Source organism: Electrona antarctica (assembly GCF_951216825.1).
Source record: "Electrona antarctica genome assembly, chromosome: 23".
In the NCBI taxonomy this organism is placed as follows: domain Eukaryota; kingdom Metazoa; phylum Chordata; class Actinopteri; order Myctophiformes; family Myctophidae; genus Electrona; species Electrona antarctica.
In genome coordinates this window covers 25720307-25734314 of record NC_136804.1, presented here as the reverse complement: position 1 = coordinate 25734314, position 14008 = coordinate 25720307, and the positions used below count along the sequence as shown (strand labels likewise).

General features: G+C 49.1%; 1 protein-coding gene across 1 annotated transcript in view; it reads right to left on the bottom strand.

Annotated features, from left to right (window-relative positions):
• The window catches only part of ntn4 (netrin 4), a 33449-nt gene that overhangs the window by 12345 nt on the left and 7096 nt on the right, over positions 1-14008 (bottom strand). Inside the window, exons 3-5 of the mRNA XM_079493743.1 lie at positions 12489-12767; positions 4089-4215; positions 3368-3553 (exon numbers count right to left, since the gene is read on the bottom strand). Coding sequence (XP_079349869.1) covers positions 3368-3553; positions 4089-4215; positions 12489-12767 — 592 coding nt within the window. The remainder of the gene's footprint in view (positions 1-3367; positions 3554-4088; positions 4216-12488; positions 12768-14008) is intronic.

The following is a 14008-nucleotide window of genomic DNA, read 5'->3' as shown; positions in this document are numbered from 1 at the left end:
AACTCAATTCTCACGGCCTATCCTGCTTTTATTGTGCAGTCGGGCAGCCTCTGCACATTAATCATTAACGACAACCACAATGCATCATCTTGGCCACATGAAAGCCAAAGCACGCGTGACAACGTGCTCGTGTAGGAGTGTGTGTTTATGTACATCCATGTGAGAATAGATGAGGCTTTGACGGGTCAGTGCAACACAAGGGTGTGTGTGTGTGTGTGTGTGTGTGTGTGCCTGCTCGCGTTCATAAATAAAGTCGTTGGCTCCCTGAGCCCTACAATGAAAACTTTATGAGTCTGTGCAGAGAACGTGATAGAGTGCCTGTCTGAGCAACCACAGAAAATACCCTGTGAGGAGACAAAACAAATCTGTCACACACACACACACACACACACACACACACACACACACACACACACACACACACACACACACACACACACACACACACACACACACACACACACACACACACACACATACACACACACACACACACACACACACACACACAGTAACTTGTTTTGCACGTGTGTGTGTGTGTGTGTGTGTGTCTGTGTACTTGCGTGGCACTTGACAGTGTGTTTTCATTATAGGGCCCCTCCACGCCTGGTATGAAAAAAATGTGCCTCACAACGGAGGGAAATTCCTCCATTGTCAGCAACCAGCTACAGTTGGGATTTCACAACTTCTCCCTCCATCTGTGGGCTTTCTGTTCTCAAAGCATGTTCTTTTCCCCCCCCCTATCAATCAGCTGTCAGCAAACATCATTAGCCTAACCAGCGGTGAGCCAAAGGCCTCCGCATTACCACGCACACGCGCACACGCACACGCACACACACACACGCACACACACACACACACACACACGAGTGGGCTGGGAGTGCCCACAGGCATGTTTTTTTTTTCTCCCGGTGACAGGCCAACGTGCGACAGGTACTATAGCTCACGAGCGCTAACGTTTCATTGACAGCAGCTATAGCCGCCAGACGCTTCAGACCAAATATTTGTATGTCTATAAGTCTGGGAAAAATGTGACAGCTGCTTTGACCTCGTGGACATAGGAAGAAGTATGTGACAGTCCGATTTGTGTACGCACAACATGCGCAAAAACACGCACACGCGCACATGCACGTGCGCACACGCACAGACACGTCCAGTACAGTTCCACGATCTTGTTTTTGCGACCGTAGGTCGCATTTACTATGAAAAACTGCATTTCCCGTGTGTCACATCACGCCTCCATATATGGTCACGCCTCATGACATCATGCCTATATGGTCACTCCTTGTGACACGTCACGCCACCATATATGGCCATCTCCATGAAGATTTACGCCACTGACCTCATCTAACCCTGGATAACCATACATGGAGAAGACTGGATCATCACCGAGATCTGTATATATGGAGCTGGCCAGCAACTGTACATCTGACCTCAAACCCTTAGATCTCCATATATGGAGCGGACCTGTTCGGACATTCCATATGTTGATCCCTCCCCACCAGTCCTTCCTGTTCTGATGATATGTTGACCTGCCTCATCAAACCCTGTACACTCAAGACACGCTCCATATATAGCCAGTACAGAATTCATTCCATATGTTGATCTGACCCCCCCATGCCAAAGCGCCAGCGCTCGCCCAGTAGTCTGCCGCCACCCAGGTGGATGCGTGCACCCTTTAGGGCGAGGTCGCTTCTTGCCCTCAGGGTGTCTTACTGGTATACTGTGTCCATGTCACACCAATATATCACAGCCTGGTATGAGTGAGTGACAAAAAAAGCCCTCTTGATTTTGGCCACGCACGCACGCACGCACGCACGCACGCACGCACGCACGCACGCACGCACGCACGCACGCACGCACACACGCACACTATACTTGTACTTTTGTACCTTTACTCGAGTACATTTTGAATTGCAGACTTTTACTCGTATAACAGAGTATTTCTAGATACTTTTTACTTTTTACTTAAGTAAGTAAGTAAAAAAAAACCTGTATAGGAGTCCAGCAGCGTCTGCTGGGCTGCCAGCATACCTAGGAGGCTGAGCTCACTCACTGGGTCAAATAATCTGACAGATAATCTGCAGGAGAATGTAGCCACTGTTCTGTGTTTATGGATGGCTATCTTAGTGTTTACTTAAGAAGACTTGTCTCGTCGACAGGACAGCGACACGTCACGCCACGCCACACACTCCCAACCAACCACACCAACATGGACACACACACACACACACACACACACACACACACACACACACACACACACACTTTACAACCAGCCGTGATTACCCCGTAGCATGCTCTAAACCCTGAGTCACTCACAGGGAGACAGATTGCAGCGAAAACAAAAGTGAAGACGCGGACAAGTGTGAGTCTGTCTGTGTGTGTGGGGTGACTTTTGAGTCAAGTCATAGGTATGCCACTGTCTGATGATTAACTATGGTGTAAGCTTTGGATGGAGCGTAGGCGGTCTGGGTGTCTCTCTGACATACACGCGCACAAGCGCAAGCGCGCACACACACACACACACGCACACGCACACGCACACGCACACAAGCGAGAGAGAGCCAGGTGCCCATCGGGAAAGGGCACGTCCTGGCTTGTGGTCACCGTCATCAGCATTCCTTGCAGGAATGAATGAGTGCACCGTGCCAGTACGGATGTGATCCACATCACAGGCACCATACTGACTGACGGGAGTCTGTTCACTTATGACTAATGATGCTTTTATTTCATCGCTATTAGTACTGTATATATTTACAGTATAGATTTGCACTCTTATGTACACATAAGATCGATGTGATGTGCAAGGTGTTTGATAACATATAATCTGTGATCTTTTTAGCTCCAGACCCAAAACAGAAAGCAGACATTTGCCTCAAACTGGTGAAAACATCAGATCAGATCAGATTTTGTTTACTAATTCAGGGAATTATTCTTTGATTACGGTATTTTTATTTTATTCATGAAACTCTCTTTGAAAAATATGTGAATTTGTTTGGGGGGGGGGGGCAGGGATCTTTAGAAAATCTTATGCTACTACTACCACCACTACCACCACAACTACCCACTACCACCACCACCACCACCAATTATTATCATTATCATTATTCTAATCTTATGCTACTACTACCACCACCACCACCACCACCACTACTAATTATTATCATTATTAAAAACATGCAGGATGCATGGACATTCACTCGCGACCTACGAAAATGGATCTCTGCGACCCACAAATGGGTCCCGACCCACTGTCTTGTGATCTAAACAGAGAGGTGTGTGTGCGCGTGTGTGCGTGCGTGTGTGTGTGTGTGTGTGTGTGCGTGTGTGTGTGCATACGTGTGTGCGTGTGTGCTATCCTCACGTGTGCAGGAGTCTGGGGCGCTGTGTGCTCTGCGGGGGTCTCGGTAGAAGCCGGCCCTGCAGCCGTCACAGTGGCGTCCCTCCGTGTCGTGCAGACACTCGCACACGCCTCCGCTCCGCTGGCCCGACTCCCGCCACGCCGCCCAGTCAAAGTGGCAGCTCTGGGCGTGGCCGTTGCACTTGCACTCTGACGTGGAATGAAGGAGAGACGGGACACTATTTCGTTTTTTTTTTTACAATTTAGGCATTTAGCAGAGACGCTCTTAATCCAGAGCGATTTACCATAAGGTAAACACAAGGTAATACATCAAATGCATATAAATAGTCATCAAGGATCATAAGCAAGCTAAAAACCTGACATCCAGTAACAGTAGAACATCTGTATAATTAACCCATTCAGACCTGAGGACGATTCTACAAATGCCTTCTAAACTCTGACAGTTTTCAGAAATACCCATGTTTCTCTGTCAGTGGTTCTCAAACAGGGGGGAGTTGGACGTAGCGCGTGGAGGAAGGAACACGTTATTCCAACCTGTTCCTTTCCCCTCCATTACAGGCATGAACCCAGGACCTTCTAGCTGTGAGGCAATAGTGCTTCCGACTGCGCCACCCCCTGTGGTTGGGGAATTATTGATGACTCACAGAGGATGAGCTGTGCGTGCGTGCGTGCGTGCGTGCGTGCGTGAGACAGAGAGAAAGAGAGACAGAGAGCGGTGACTCACTGCGGCACTCATGTGGAGCCCCTGTTAGTCCATCCGCTGCCTGCCAAGGTCGGTCGTTGTAGAGCGGAGAGCAGCTCTCGCAGTGAGCACCTGCCGTGTTGTGTCTACACACACACTTCCCATGGACCTGACCGCGGGAGTTAAAGGAAAGAGAAAAACCCATTAGCAACATACGCTGCCTAATCCAAGAGTCATCACAGCATGAGAGAGAGAGAGAGAGAGAGAGAGAGAGAGAGAGAGAGAGAGAGAGAGAGAGAGAGAGAGAGACGTGGAGATGGAGGGTGAAACAAAGGGGGTCAGTGAGTGTGAGAGAGAGGTCATTTTCCCACATCATGGGATGGATGGGAGAACCACTACTTTCACTTTTTAAACAGCAGATAAACAGGATCTGCTATTTCCGCTGTTTTTGAAAATACGGGCCTTCTCTCCCTCTCCCTTTAATAGTCTATAAAATCAATCTTTCGTTCAGAGCATTTTTGAGTGGTGCAACCACTCCAAGGAACAGCTTTGTCCCTATGTCCCAACCTATGTCCTAACCTATGTGACTATGTCCTAACCTATGTGACTATGTCCTAACCTATGTGACCTTCAGACTGGTCTGATTTTTCTTAATATACCCCCCCCCCCCCCCTCTCTCTCTTCTCACTCTTCTCTTCCTGGAATTACTGAATGGAGATTGATTGTTTGGCTTCATCACTGGAAACGAGAACTGGCCTCAAATGTGAAAAAGGGTGGCGTGTGAATGCGTGCGCCTGCTGCCATGCTCGGTGTGTTTGTGTTTGTGTGTGCGTGCATGTGAAAAAAAAGTGGAAGTATGCGGTGCTGAGGGCACAATAACAATCTCCTTGTCATTCCTGCGAGTTGGAATGCCATGCATGCTGGATAATGATGTGCTTTGGGGGGGGAGGGAGGGAGGGGTGGTGGTGGTGGGGAGGGAGGGTTACAAGGCATCTGAGGTAGCTCTTTATCTGTTTGGGTTACACTGTGTGCCACAGTGTAATGGGCCGTGGTGGAAGCAATACTCACATTTGTTTACCGTAGAAACCGGTAGGAGGATAATGCGGTGCAGAAGTTGTTAAACACATTCACTGCCGTTACCATAGGCGGTATTGTGAGGCTATAGTGCCAGAGAAATGCGTGACATAAGCAAAGAAGAAGAGCCCTCATCAGGCCGACCCGGGAATGTGATTGCCCTCCATTGCCGTGCCAGTCTCGCTCACGCCTGTGTTCTGCCGCTCTGACTATTAATTATGCATAGCGAGTCCTCGAATTAATGTTTTATTAAGCTCTAAACATGGTCCTTTATCTCAATCTGAGCCCTGAAATGCTTTAGATCGCGTGCGTGCACGAGGAGATTTTGGATATCCGATGACTACACACCATGGAGGCCACCGGAGGCTAATGATGGATGCTAAAAACTGTAAATAAAATGCTATTAATTCTGGATTAAATTACATTAAACAAGATATCTTGTGTTGGCAAAGGAGGTTGCAAGTACGAATCCCGAGAAATGGACAGTGGTGGAAGCAATGCTCACATTTGTTACCGTATAGAAATCTGTAGAAGTATAAAAGCACGTTTTGCATTTAATAATCTATATCTGCAAACAAAGTAACTCATAGTAGTAACTAATAGTACCCCCGCTTCGTGTCCATGCATAGACTGCTTATAGACACGCGTCTTGACTGCATTCCAAAACTATGGAATGCACTTCCCATTACAATCAGAACTGCAACCTCACTCCCAATCTTCCGTCGTAGTCTGAAAACCCACCTTTTCAGACTCCATCATGGCCCGTAGCACTTACCCTAGCCCCTTAGATAGCACTTTATGTAGACTTAGATAGCATTTTATACAGACTTATAGCATGTTATGTAGACAGCACTAGAATTGCCTTTTTATGTAGTCATAGCACTTTATAGTATATATGTATAGTATAGTATGTATAGTTTCATTATATAGATATCCCACTGTTACGTTCTTAGCTTACGCATATTTCATGATAACTACTTTTTATATATGTGATGTATTGCCATGCTTTTTGTTCTTGCTTATTGTAAATCGCTCTGGATTAAGAGGGTCTGCTAAATGCCTACATTGTAAATTGTAATTGCATAGACAAGGTGTGCGTGCATCTTGCACTCACTCGTTCTGTTATTGTACAGAGAAGTGAAGAGAGTTAAACACAGCCATATGGTAGTGGTACAGGAATAGAGCTCAAACCCCCCTACATCCCCAATTAATTTTCCCCAGGGGTCATATTATTTTGACTAGGGTACCGGGCTGGGGGTCAGGGCCACGCATGTGCGCTACATCTTAGAAGAGATGTAGAATTGAAGACCTACAGTATTTAACAGTTGCAGAAACATAATTGCCTCCCTGGTGATCGTTGACAAGTGTTAACGAGCACCACCTGGACAGACACACCTCTCCTCTGCAGTAAAGTGACTTGTTTTTCTCCAAAAGCCCTTGAATATGATGGAATATGATTAAGGATTACTGTGAAAGATATTCGTTTCGGTTGGTGAGGGCAAGACAGATGAGCCTCGGCCCACTGGCCACCTATAGAGGGTATGCGCATGCTTAAAGTGAATGGCACATCGAGTGGCAAAGTGAGTTTAACATTGTTTAACATTGTTGTATGCAATCAGATAGGACGTTTCTGTTTGGATGCATGGGTTATCATGGCCAGAAAGTAGTTTTTTGCCACTCAGGCATTCCTGCATAACTTCTGGGTTTGATCATGATGTCACGCGCATACCCTCTATTGGCGAACCCTGCCCTGTGCCCTACGCACGCACACAGCCCTGTGCCCTACGCACGGGCACACACACAGCCCTGTGTCATACGCACACGCACACATACAGCCCTATGCCCTACGCACGCACACAGCCCTGTGCCCTACGCACGGGCACGCACACAGCCCTGTGCCCTACGCACGGGCACGCACAGCCCTGTGCCCTACGCACGCACACAGCCCTATACCCTACGCACACAGCCCTGTGCCCTACGCACGCACACAGCCCTATACCCTACGCACGGGCACGCACACAGCCCTGTGCCCTACGCACGCACACAGCCCTGTGCCCTACCCACGGGCACGCACACAGCCCTGTGCCCTACGCACGCGCACACATACAGCCCTATGCCCTACGCACGCACACAGCCCTATGCCCTACGCACACGCACGCACACAGCCCTATGCCCTAAGCACGCGCACAGCCCTATGCCCTTTGCACGCACACAGCCCTGCGCACGCACACAGCCCTATATGCCCTACGCACTCACACAGCCCTACGCACGCACACAGCCCTATATGCCCTACGCACACACGCACAGCCCTATATGCCCTACGCACGCACACAGCCCTATATGCCCTACGCACGCACACAGCCCTATATGCCCTACGCACACACGCACAGCCCTATATGCCCTACGCACGCACACAGCCCTATATGCCCTACGCACACGCACAGCCCTATATGCCCTACGCACGCACACAGCCCTATATGCCCTACGCACGCGCACAGCCCTATATGCCCTACGCACGCACACAGCCCTATGCCCTACGCACACGCACAGCCCTATATGCCCTACGCACGCACACAGCCCTATATGCCCTACGCACGCACACAGCCCTATATGCCCTACGCACGCACACAGCCCTATATGCCCTACGCACGCACACAGCCCTATATGCCCTACGCACGCACACAGCCCTATGCCCTACGCACGAGCGTGTGAAGATGGATGGATGGATTAATGCTAGATCAATTCTTCTATTATTGCATGCTAATGTTCCAGGAAGAGAAAGGCTCTAGTTTATATTCTCTTGGAATCCCCATCAATGATGTCATTGGTAGGCAGGGTTTCTGAACTGTCCATATAGCTCACCAATGAGACGCAGCGTATATAGACAGAAATGAGTGAGGACTACTTATTCAGGTGTACAGGCTTAGGTTGGAAATAGGGTGGAATGCTCATTTAAGTGGATAATGCATGCATACAACTGGAAACGTGAACTGGCAGAACAGAAATGGAAGTTGGAAAAGGAAGGGAACTTTGTCCGAGGGGGGAGGGGGGATTGGGGGGTGTTGGGGGAGGCTAAAAGTCGGTCTGGCCCGCGTCCAGTCCAGACAGCTGGCATTTTGACCAATTTCACATGTTTACCATATCGTGATACGGGACAATTAGTGCACGTCCTTCCACACACACAGAGACCGACAGCACACACGCAACGCACAGCACACACACAACGCAAGAATATGAAGCATACAGTATGTAAACTATGCGTGCCACCGCGCACACACACACACACGCACACACACACACACACACACACACACACTCACACACACGCACACAGTGTTTTGACAGGCCAGAAAATGAACTACATGTCCCATGTGATGTCAGAGAGGCTGCTGATGAGAAAAGGAGAGAACGTGAAGAGAGCTGGTGGAAGACGAGGGAGGGATGCGACGATATGAAAATTACATATATATAAAATAATTGCGATTAACGATAGTCGCGATAATCATGTCCTTAAAACTGAAAATGCCACTTTTGTTAACAACCTGTATAGAGTATATAAGTATAGAGTTTAAGTGATGCTGACTTTGCAGCTCAACGAAAGCTAATTCCTCCTGGTGTAGGGGGACAATTTCACAATGAATTTAAATCTCACGATACGGTTATCGTCAGTGTCAGCGCCAGCCCCTCCTCCTCCTATAAACAGCTATAGTGTAGATTCTATCTTAACACAAACATTAAATGCCATTGACAATGAATGGAGAATTTACGTCATATGTGTCTGAGCAAATCGGCTGTCGGTATGTCGGTGGAAACCCTTGGCCAATAAGGGACCACCATTCTTGGTGACGTAACTAAGGTATGTTTCAAGGTTGGTATATTGATTCGAGCGCCCCTCACTTCACATGGGTGTGATTTTTTTATCACGATAAACTCTTAACGATTATCGTCCCATCCCTATAAGGGCGCACAAACTGGAGCATGAGGAGATGGGCCCCCCCCCCCCCCTCCTGGTATTTTCCCCCCTATGCCCCCCTCCTGGTATTTGCCCCCCTATGCCCCCCTCCCCTCCCACCTTGTAAAAGGCTGGCCGTTTGTCTGGCCTTCTTCCCCAACAACTCAGAGAAGACATGAAAGCAAGGCCTTAATCAGCAGTATATGTGTGGGGGAGAGAGAGAGAGAGAGAGAGAGAGAGAGAGAGAGAGAGAGAGACAGAGAGAGAAAGTAGAGTGAATGAAAGACAGACAGACAGACAGACAGACAGACAGACAGACAGAACTGGAGGGAGAGACTGATCTCCACTCAGAGATTGTGTAGAGAGAGAGAGAGAGAGAGAGACAGAGAGAGAAGAGGTTGTTCATTAGCAGTCTGAGAGTTCAGCACATCACTCTGAGAAGCAAGCAGCCCCATCTGTGTGTGAGTGCCAGAAGCCCCTTGTCACTTTTCGTTATTGTGCGGATGGCTGATTTTCGGCTACTACAGCAGCCCCGATCGGCTCCTTCCTATGCCCCCCCCCCCCTGCAAGTCTTACACGCCCCCCACCCACCCACCCCACCACTCCGCTGTGGCTTGACTAATTGCTGCTAATGCTCCAGTAGCTGGCCCTGGAGGTCATTGTGTGTGTGTGTGTGTGTGTGTGTGTGTGTGTGTGTTCGCCGTGCGTGCGTGCGTGCGTGCGTGCGTGCGTGCGTGCGTGCGTGCGTGCGTGCGTGCGTGCGTGCGTGCATGCAGGTTTTGTTGATGGGGTGAGGAACAGAGGCTAGCTAACAGACAGTGTAATCACCATGCCCCACAGGGCCCTATACCACAATAACCCTAAGTGGCGGTCCTGGACCAACAAAGTCAACAGTGGCAACGACAAGGGAACTGCAGTGGCGCGCACGGTCGGTCGCCGTCGACCCCCCCGGCCCTTCTCCACCGCTCACGCTGTCTGGCCACTAATGGCTCACTGCATCAAGGCTACTTTCACCACTGATTACTGGACCGGAGCTGAGAGACGAGGGTTTCCGCTCCCGCGTGCACACTCACACACACACAGACAGACACTCACACACATAAACACACTCCCAATGCTACTGTATGCCCATAGAGCGATTCACAAACAAGCATAGAAATGCGCGCAGACGAGAGGCCTACTGTAGCACGCGCTTGTGCTACTGTATACGTACAGTCGTACACACATGCAAGCGTGCACACACGTAGACACTGCACACCCACCCACGCACACACACACACACACACACACACACACACACACACACACACACACACACAGTCTGAGAGTGTGTTTACAGGCCAGTAATCTTCTCCCCGCATCTGCCTTGCCGTGGTCTGGTTGTTTGGGTTTCACAGATACGGGGCTGCCCTGCGTGGAAACAGAGACCCAAAACAAACCGCTGATAGGACCGGGTGGGGGGGTGGGGGTTCTTATATAACCTCTCTTTACCTCGTCCCACCGCATGTTTACCAAACGTTCCCGCGCAACCGTGATGTTTAAATTGGGCTAAAACGGAAGCTAACTGGAACAAACAAGAACTCCTGTGTCCTGACCCATCCAGCATGTACCGAAGTACACGCTGGATGCGTTAGCTGCAAAGAACAGGCCATGGCATCGAGAGTTACACACACAGTGGGCGTGACAGAAGCATTTTTCCTTTGCACTTGATAACATAGTTTGAGGCGGGCACGCTGTTTATCCGTCTAAATGTCTTTTTGTGTCCGTCGTTCAAAGGAAGCTCAATTGTTGACTCTCACTTTCCCCCCTGCTCTTTGGGGGCCGGCCCGCTGATTGCGGGAGAATAGGCGTTCGGCTTCAAAGGCGTCGAACGGAACTGTTTGTGGAGATGCCGGAGATAAGGAGTTCCACTGGTGTACGGTCTGAAGCCTTTCTTTGTGTATCTTGCTGCGTTAACAGTGAATCAAGCTCGCCTGTTTACACATCGACTGAACCCACGTTTGCTCGCCCCACCGCACACACGCACGCACGCACGCACACACACCCACCCCAACACCATCATTAGCCCTCTGCTGAATCAATAACCACATCTCCTGGCATTTCTCCCTATCAGAGGGAAAGGCAGCTCTTTATCTGCCCTGACACAGCCCGGCGACCGCAGGAAGTGGGAGAGAGAGAAAGGTGATACTCTGCAGTCATTAAGCTGTCTGCTGGCTCTTAACACACAGTCGCAGAGAGAGAGTGGGAGAGACGTATATGCACTCTCCCTCTCTCTTGCATAACCGCGCGCGCACACACACACACACACACACACACACACACACACACACACACACACACACACACACACACACACACACACACACACACACACACACACACACACACACACACACACACACACACACACACACACACACACACACACACACACACACACACACACACACACACAACAATTATTACATATAATATACGTAATTTTAGATAATCGCAATTCATTCGTCGTAATTGTTTCCACGTTGAAGAATGTTCATACATTTAAAAGGCTGAAATAGGAGATCTACGCGCTGTAAGCATGTACATCAGCTATTTTGTAGCTGAAAAAGTTCGATCCCGGGCTCTCCCAAAGTTAGTGTCGAAGTGTCCTTGAGCAAGACTCTGAAACTCTAATTGCTCCTGATGTGCTGGTTGGTGCCTTGCATGTTTTCCTCTGGCATTTCTGGCATTTCCTCCGGATAATCAGAAATGACCTTGATCTGTTCAAAACTCACGGACAGCGCTGTATTTTCAGAGAAAAGAGCATGCAAAGGCCGCGGCTAATACAGAAGCGAATGGACAGTGCAGACGAGACCCTATAGCAAGCGATTCCAAAAGTGGAAATTGGACATTACTGACATATTAATGAATATGTCAGTAATGTCTTTGCATATTTCAGCTATTTGTCATATCTGCCCCGTGCATTTTTGTTGAGTGGTGTAAACCACTCCTACAACTGGCTTTTGTGTGCAGAAAAAAATGAGCATGGTTGCTATGTTCAAAATAATTTCTGACGTAATTAAATCACACCCGGGTGAACAGGGTGAACATAGCAACCATGCTCATTTTTTCTGCACAAAAAAAGCCAGTTGTGAAATCACATGTGATTTCATTACGTCAGACATGATTTCATTACGTCAGACAGACCTTACACCACTCAGTTCACACGGGTGTGATTTTTTGATTACGAGGCAAAACAGAAATGCATTTATTATTTATATATTCCATGTCAAGACCACAATTAAATTGTTAATCGCAATTATCAATGTGCCCATTGTTTGTGACAGCCCTCTAGGCATATGCTGGCGTGCACTCTCTCTCTCTCTCTCTCTCTCTCTCTCACACACACAGACACACACCCCGTGCCCACGCCTCACCAAGTGGTTGGTCCTGTCCCGAGCGGGCCGGTATCCGGGGGCCTGGACGCAGTGTTCGGCGTGGCCGTTGCAGAAGCAGCTCCCCTTCACGATCAGGTCGTAGATGGCAAAGTGGCGGGTGGGCAGCGCCGCTGCGCCCGCGGCGGGGTCTTTGGCCTGGCAGGGGCAGGCCTGGTGCTTCAGCAGACGGATGCGAATGTTGGTCACCCTCAGCTGCTCCTGGGCCACCGCGCCGAACGGGTCCAGTGACTCCCACTGGGGCAGGGCTCGGTAGATCACCTGTCAATCAATCAATCAAAGAGAGGCACATTTCATAAAACACAGAGTAGTCGCTCTCTCTCTCTCGACTACCCGTTTTCCCCCGACGAAAACTAAATAAACACGACGCTCTGAAGACCTAAAACTAAGACTAAATAAATTGTCAATTTCGTTGTCGGATAAAAACAGATAACTAAAATGTTGGGACTAGTATAGAAAAGATCCAGTACGTAGAACTAGAAGATAAGCCAGTTTATGGCCGGTTGCACTCGGGTGTTGCGCTCTGAAAAGAGCGGATCTACAAGACGTGATCATCTATTTTCAGCGTGCAACCAAGTGTACAATCAAACGTTGCCATCAAGGCCTGCCAAAACCAATTTTGGTTGACTAAATCAACTGCAGATTTATTCGACTACGATCTTATGACTAAAACTAAAACAACAAAAATATGACTAAAATGAATGGAATTTTATTCATGACTAAATCACAATTTGCTGTCAAACTCAACACTGCTTCAAGCCAAACATCTTTTTGAACTCCCCGCTGTTGCCATCACCACGGCTTCTGTTGTTGCTATAGCAACCAACTTACACCACTGCTTTTGTTAGGGCTAAAAAGTTGGTCCACACCCCAGCTCTCGTCGTGAAAGAAGTGTGTGTGTGTATGTGTGTGTGTTTTGCTTTTCTTTTTCTTTCTTTCTTTTGCGAGTGTGTCTCTGTGTCCCAAGTGTGTGCCCGCAGTTGTAAGGAGGACCGCGTATCCCTGACCAGGGCTGTCATTGATATCATTGGCCGAGGTGTGTGTGTGTGTGTGTGTGTGTGTGTTTTCTTTTTTTTTTGGGGGGGGTAGGGGGGGGGGGGGGGGGACCGTTCCGAGTCGAGCCCCCATGCGGCTTCCTCATTGGCTAGATGGCTGTCCCGGGAGTGTGATGGGAGGAGCGCTATTAATTTCCCTGTTGTTGGAAAAGGTCACAGGGTCACGGCATTGTGGTCCGCAATTAAGCGAACACGACAAATAGGATGAGGGGGGGGGGGGGGGGCACCGGTTCGCGGGAGAGCAACGGAGAGACAAAGCGCGGGACAGAGAGATGCAGCTCCACATAACTCAGGCCCGGACAAAAGACCTCGGCTGCGACAGCCAGGCGACACCACAGCAACACCAGCACACACACATACATCCACGCAGGCATGCACAGTAACGTCTTCAGAGTAAAGGCATGCACAGTAAAGTCTTCAGAGTTCATTTAACTCTCAGAGTTACAT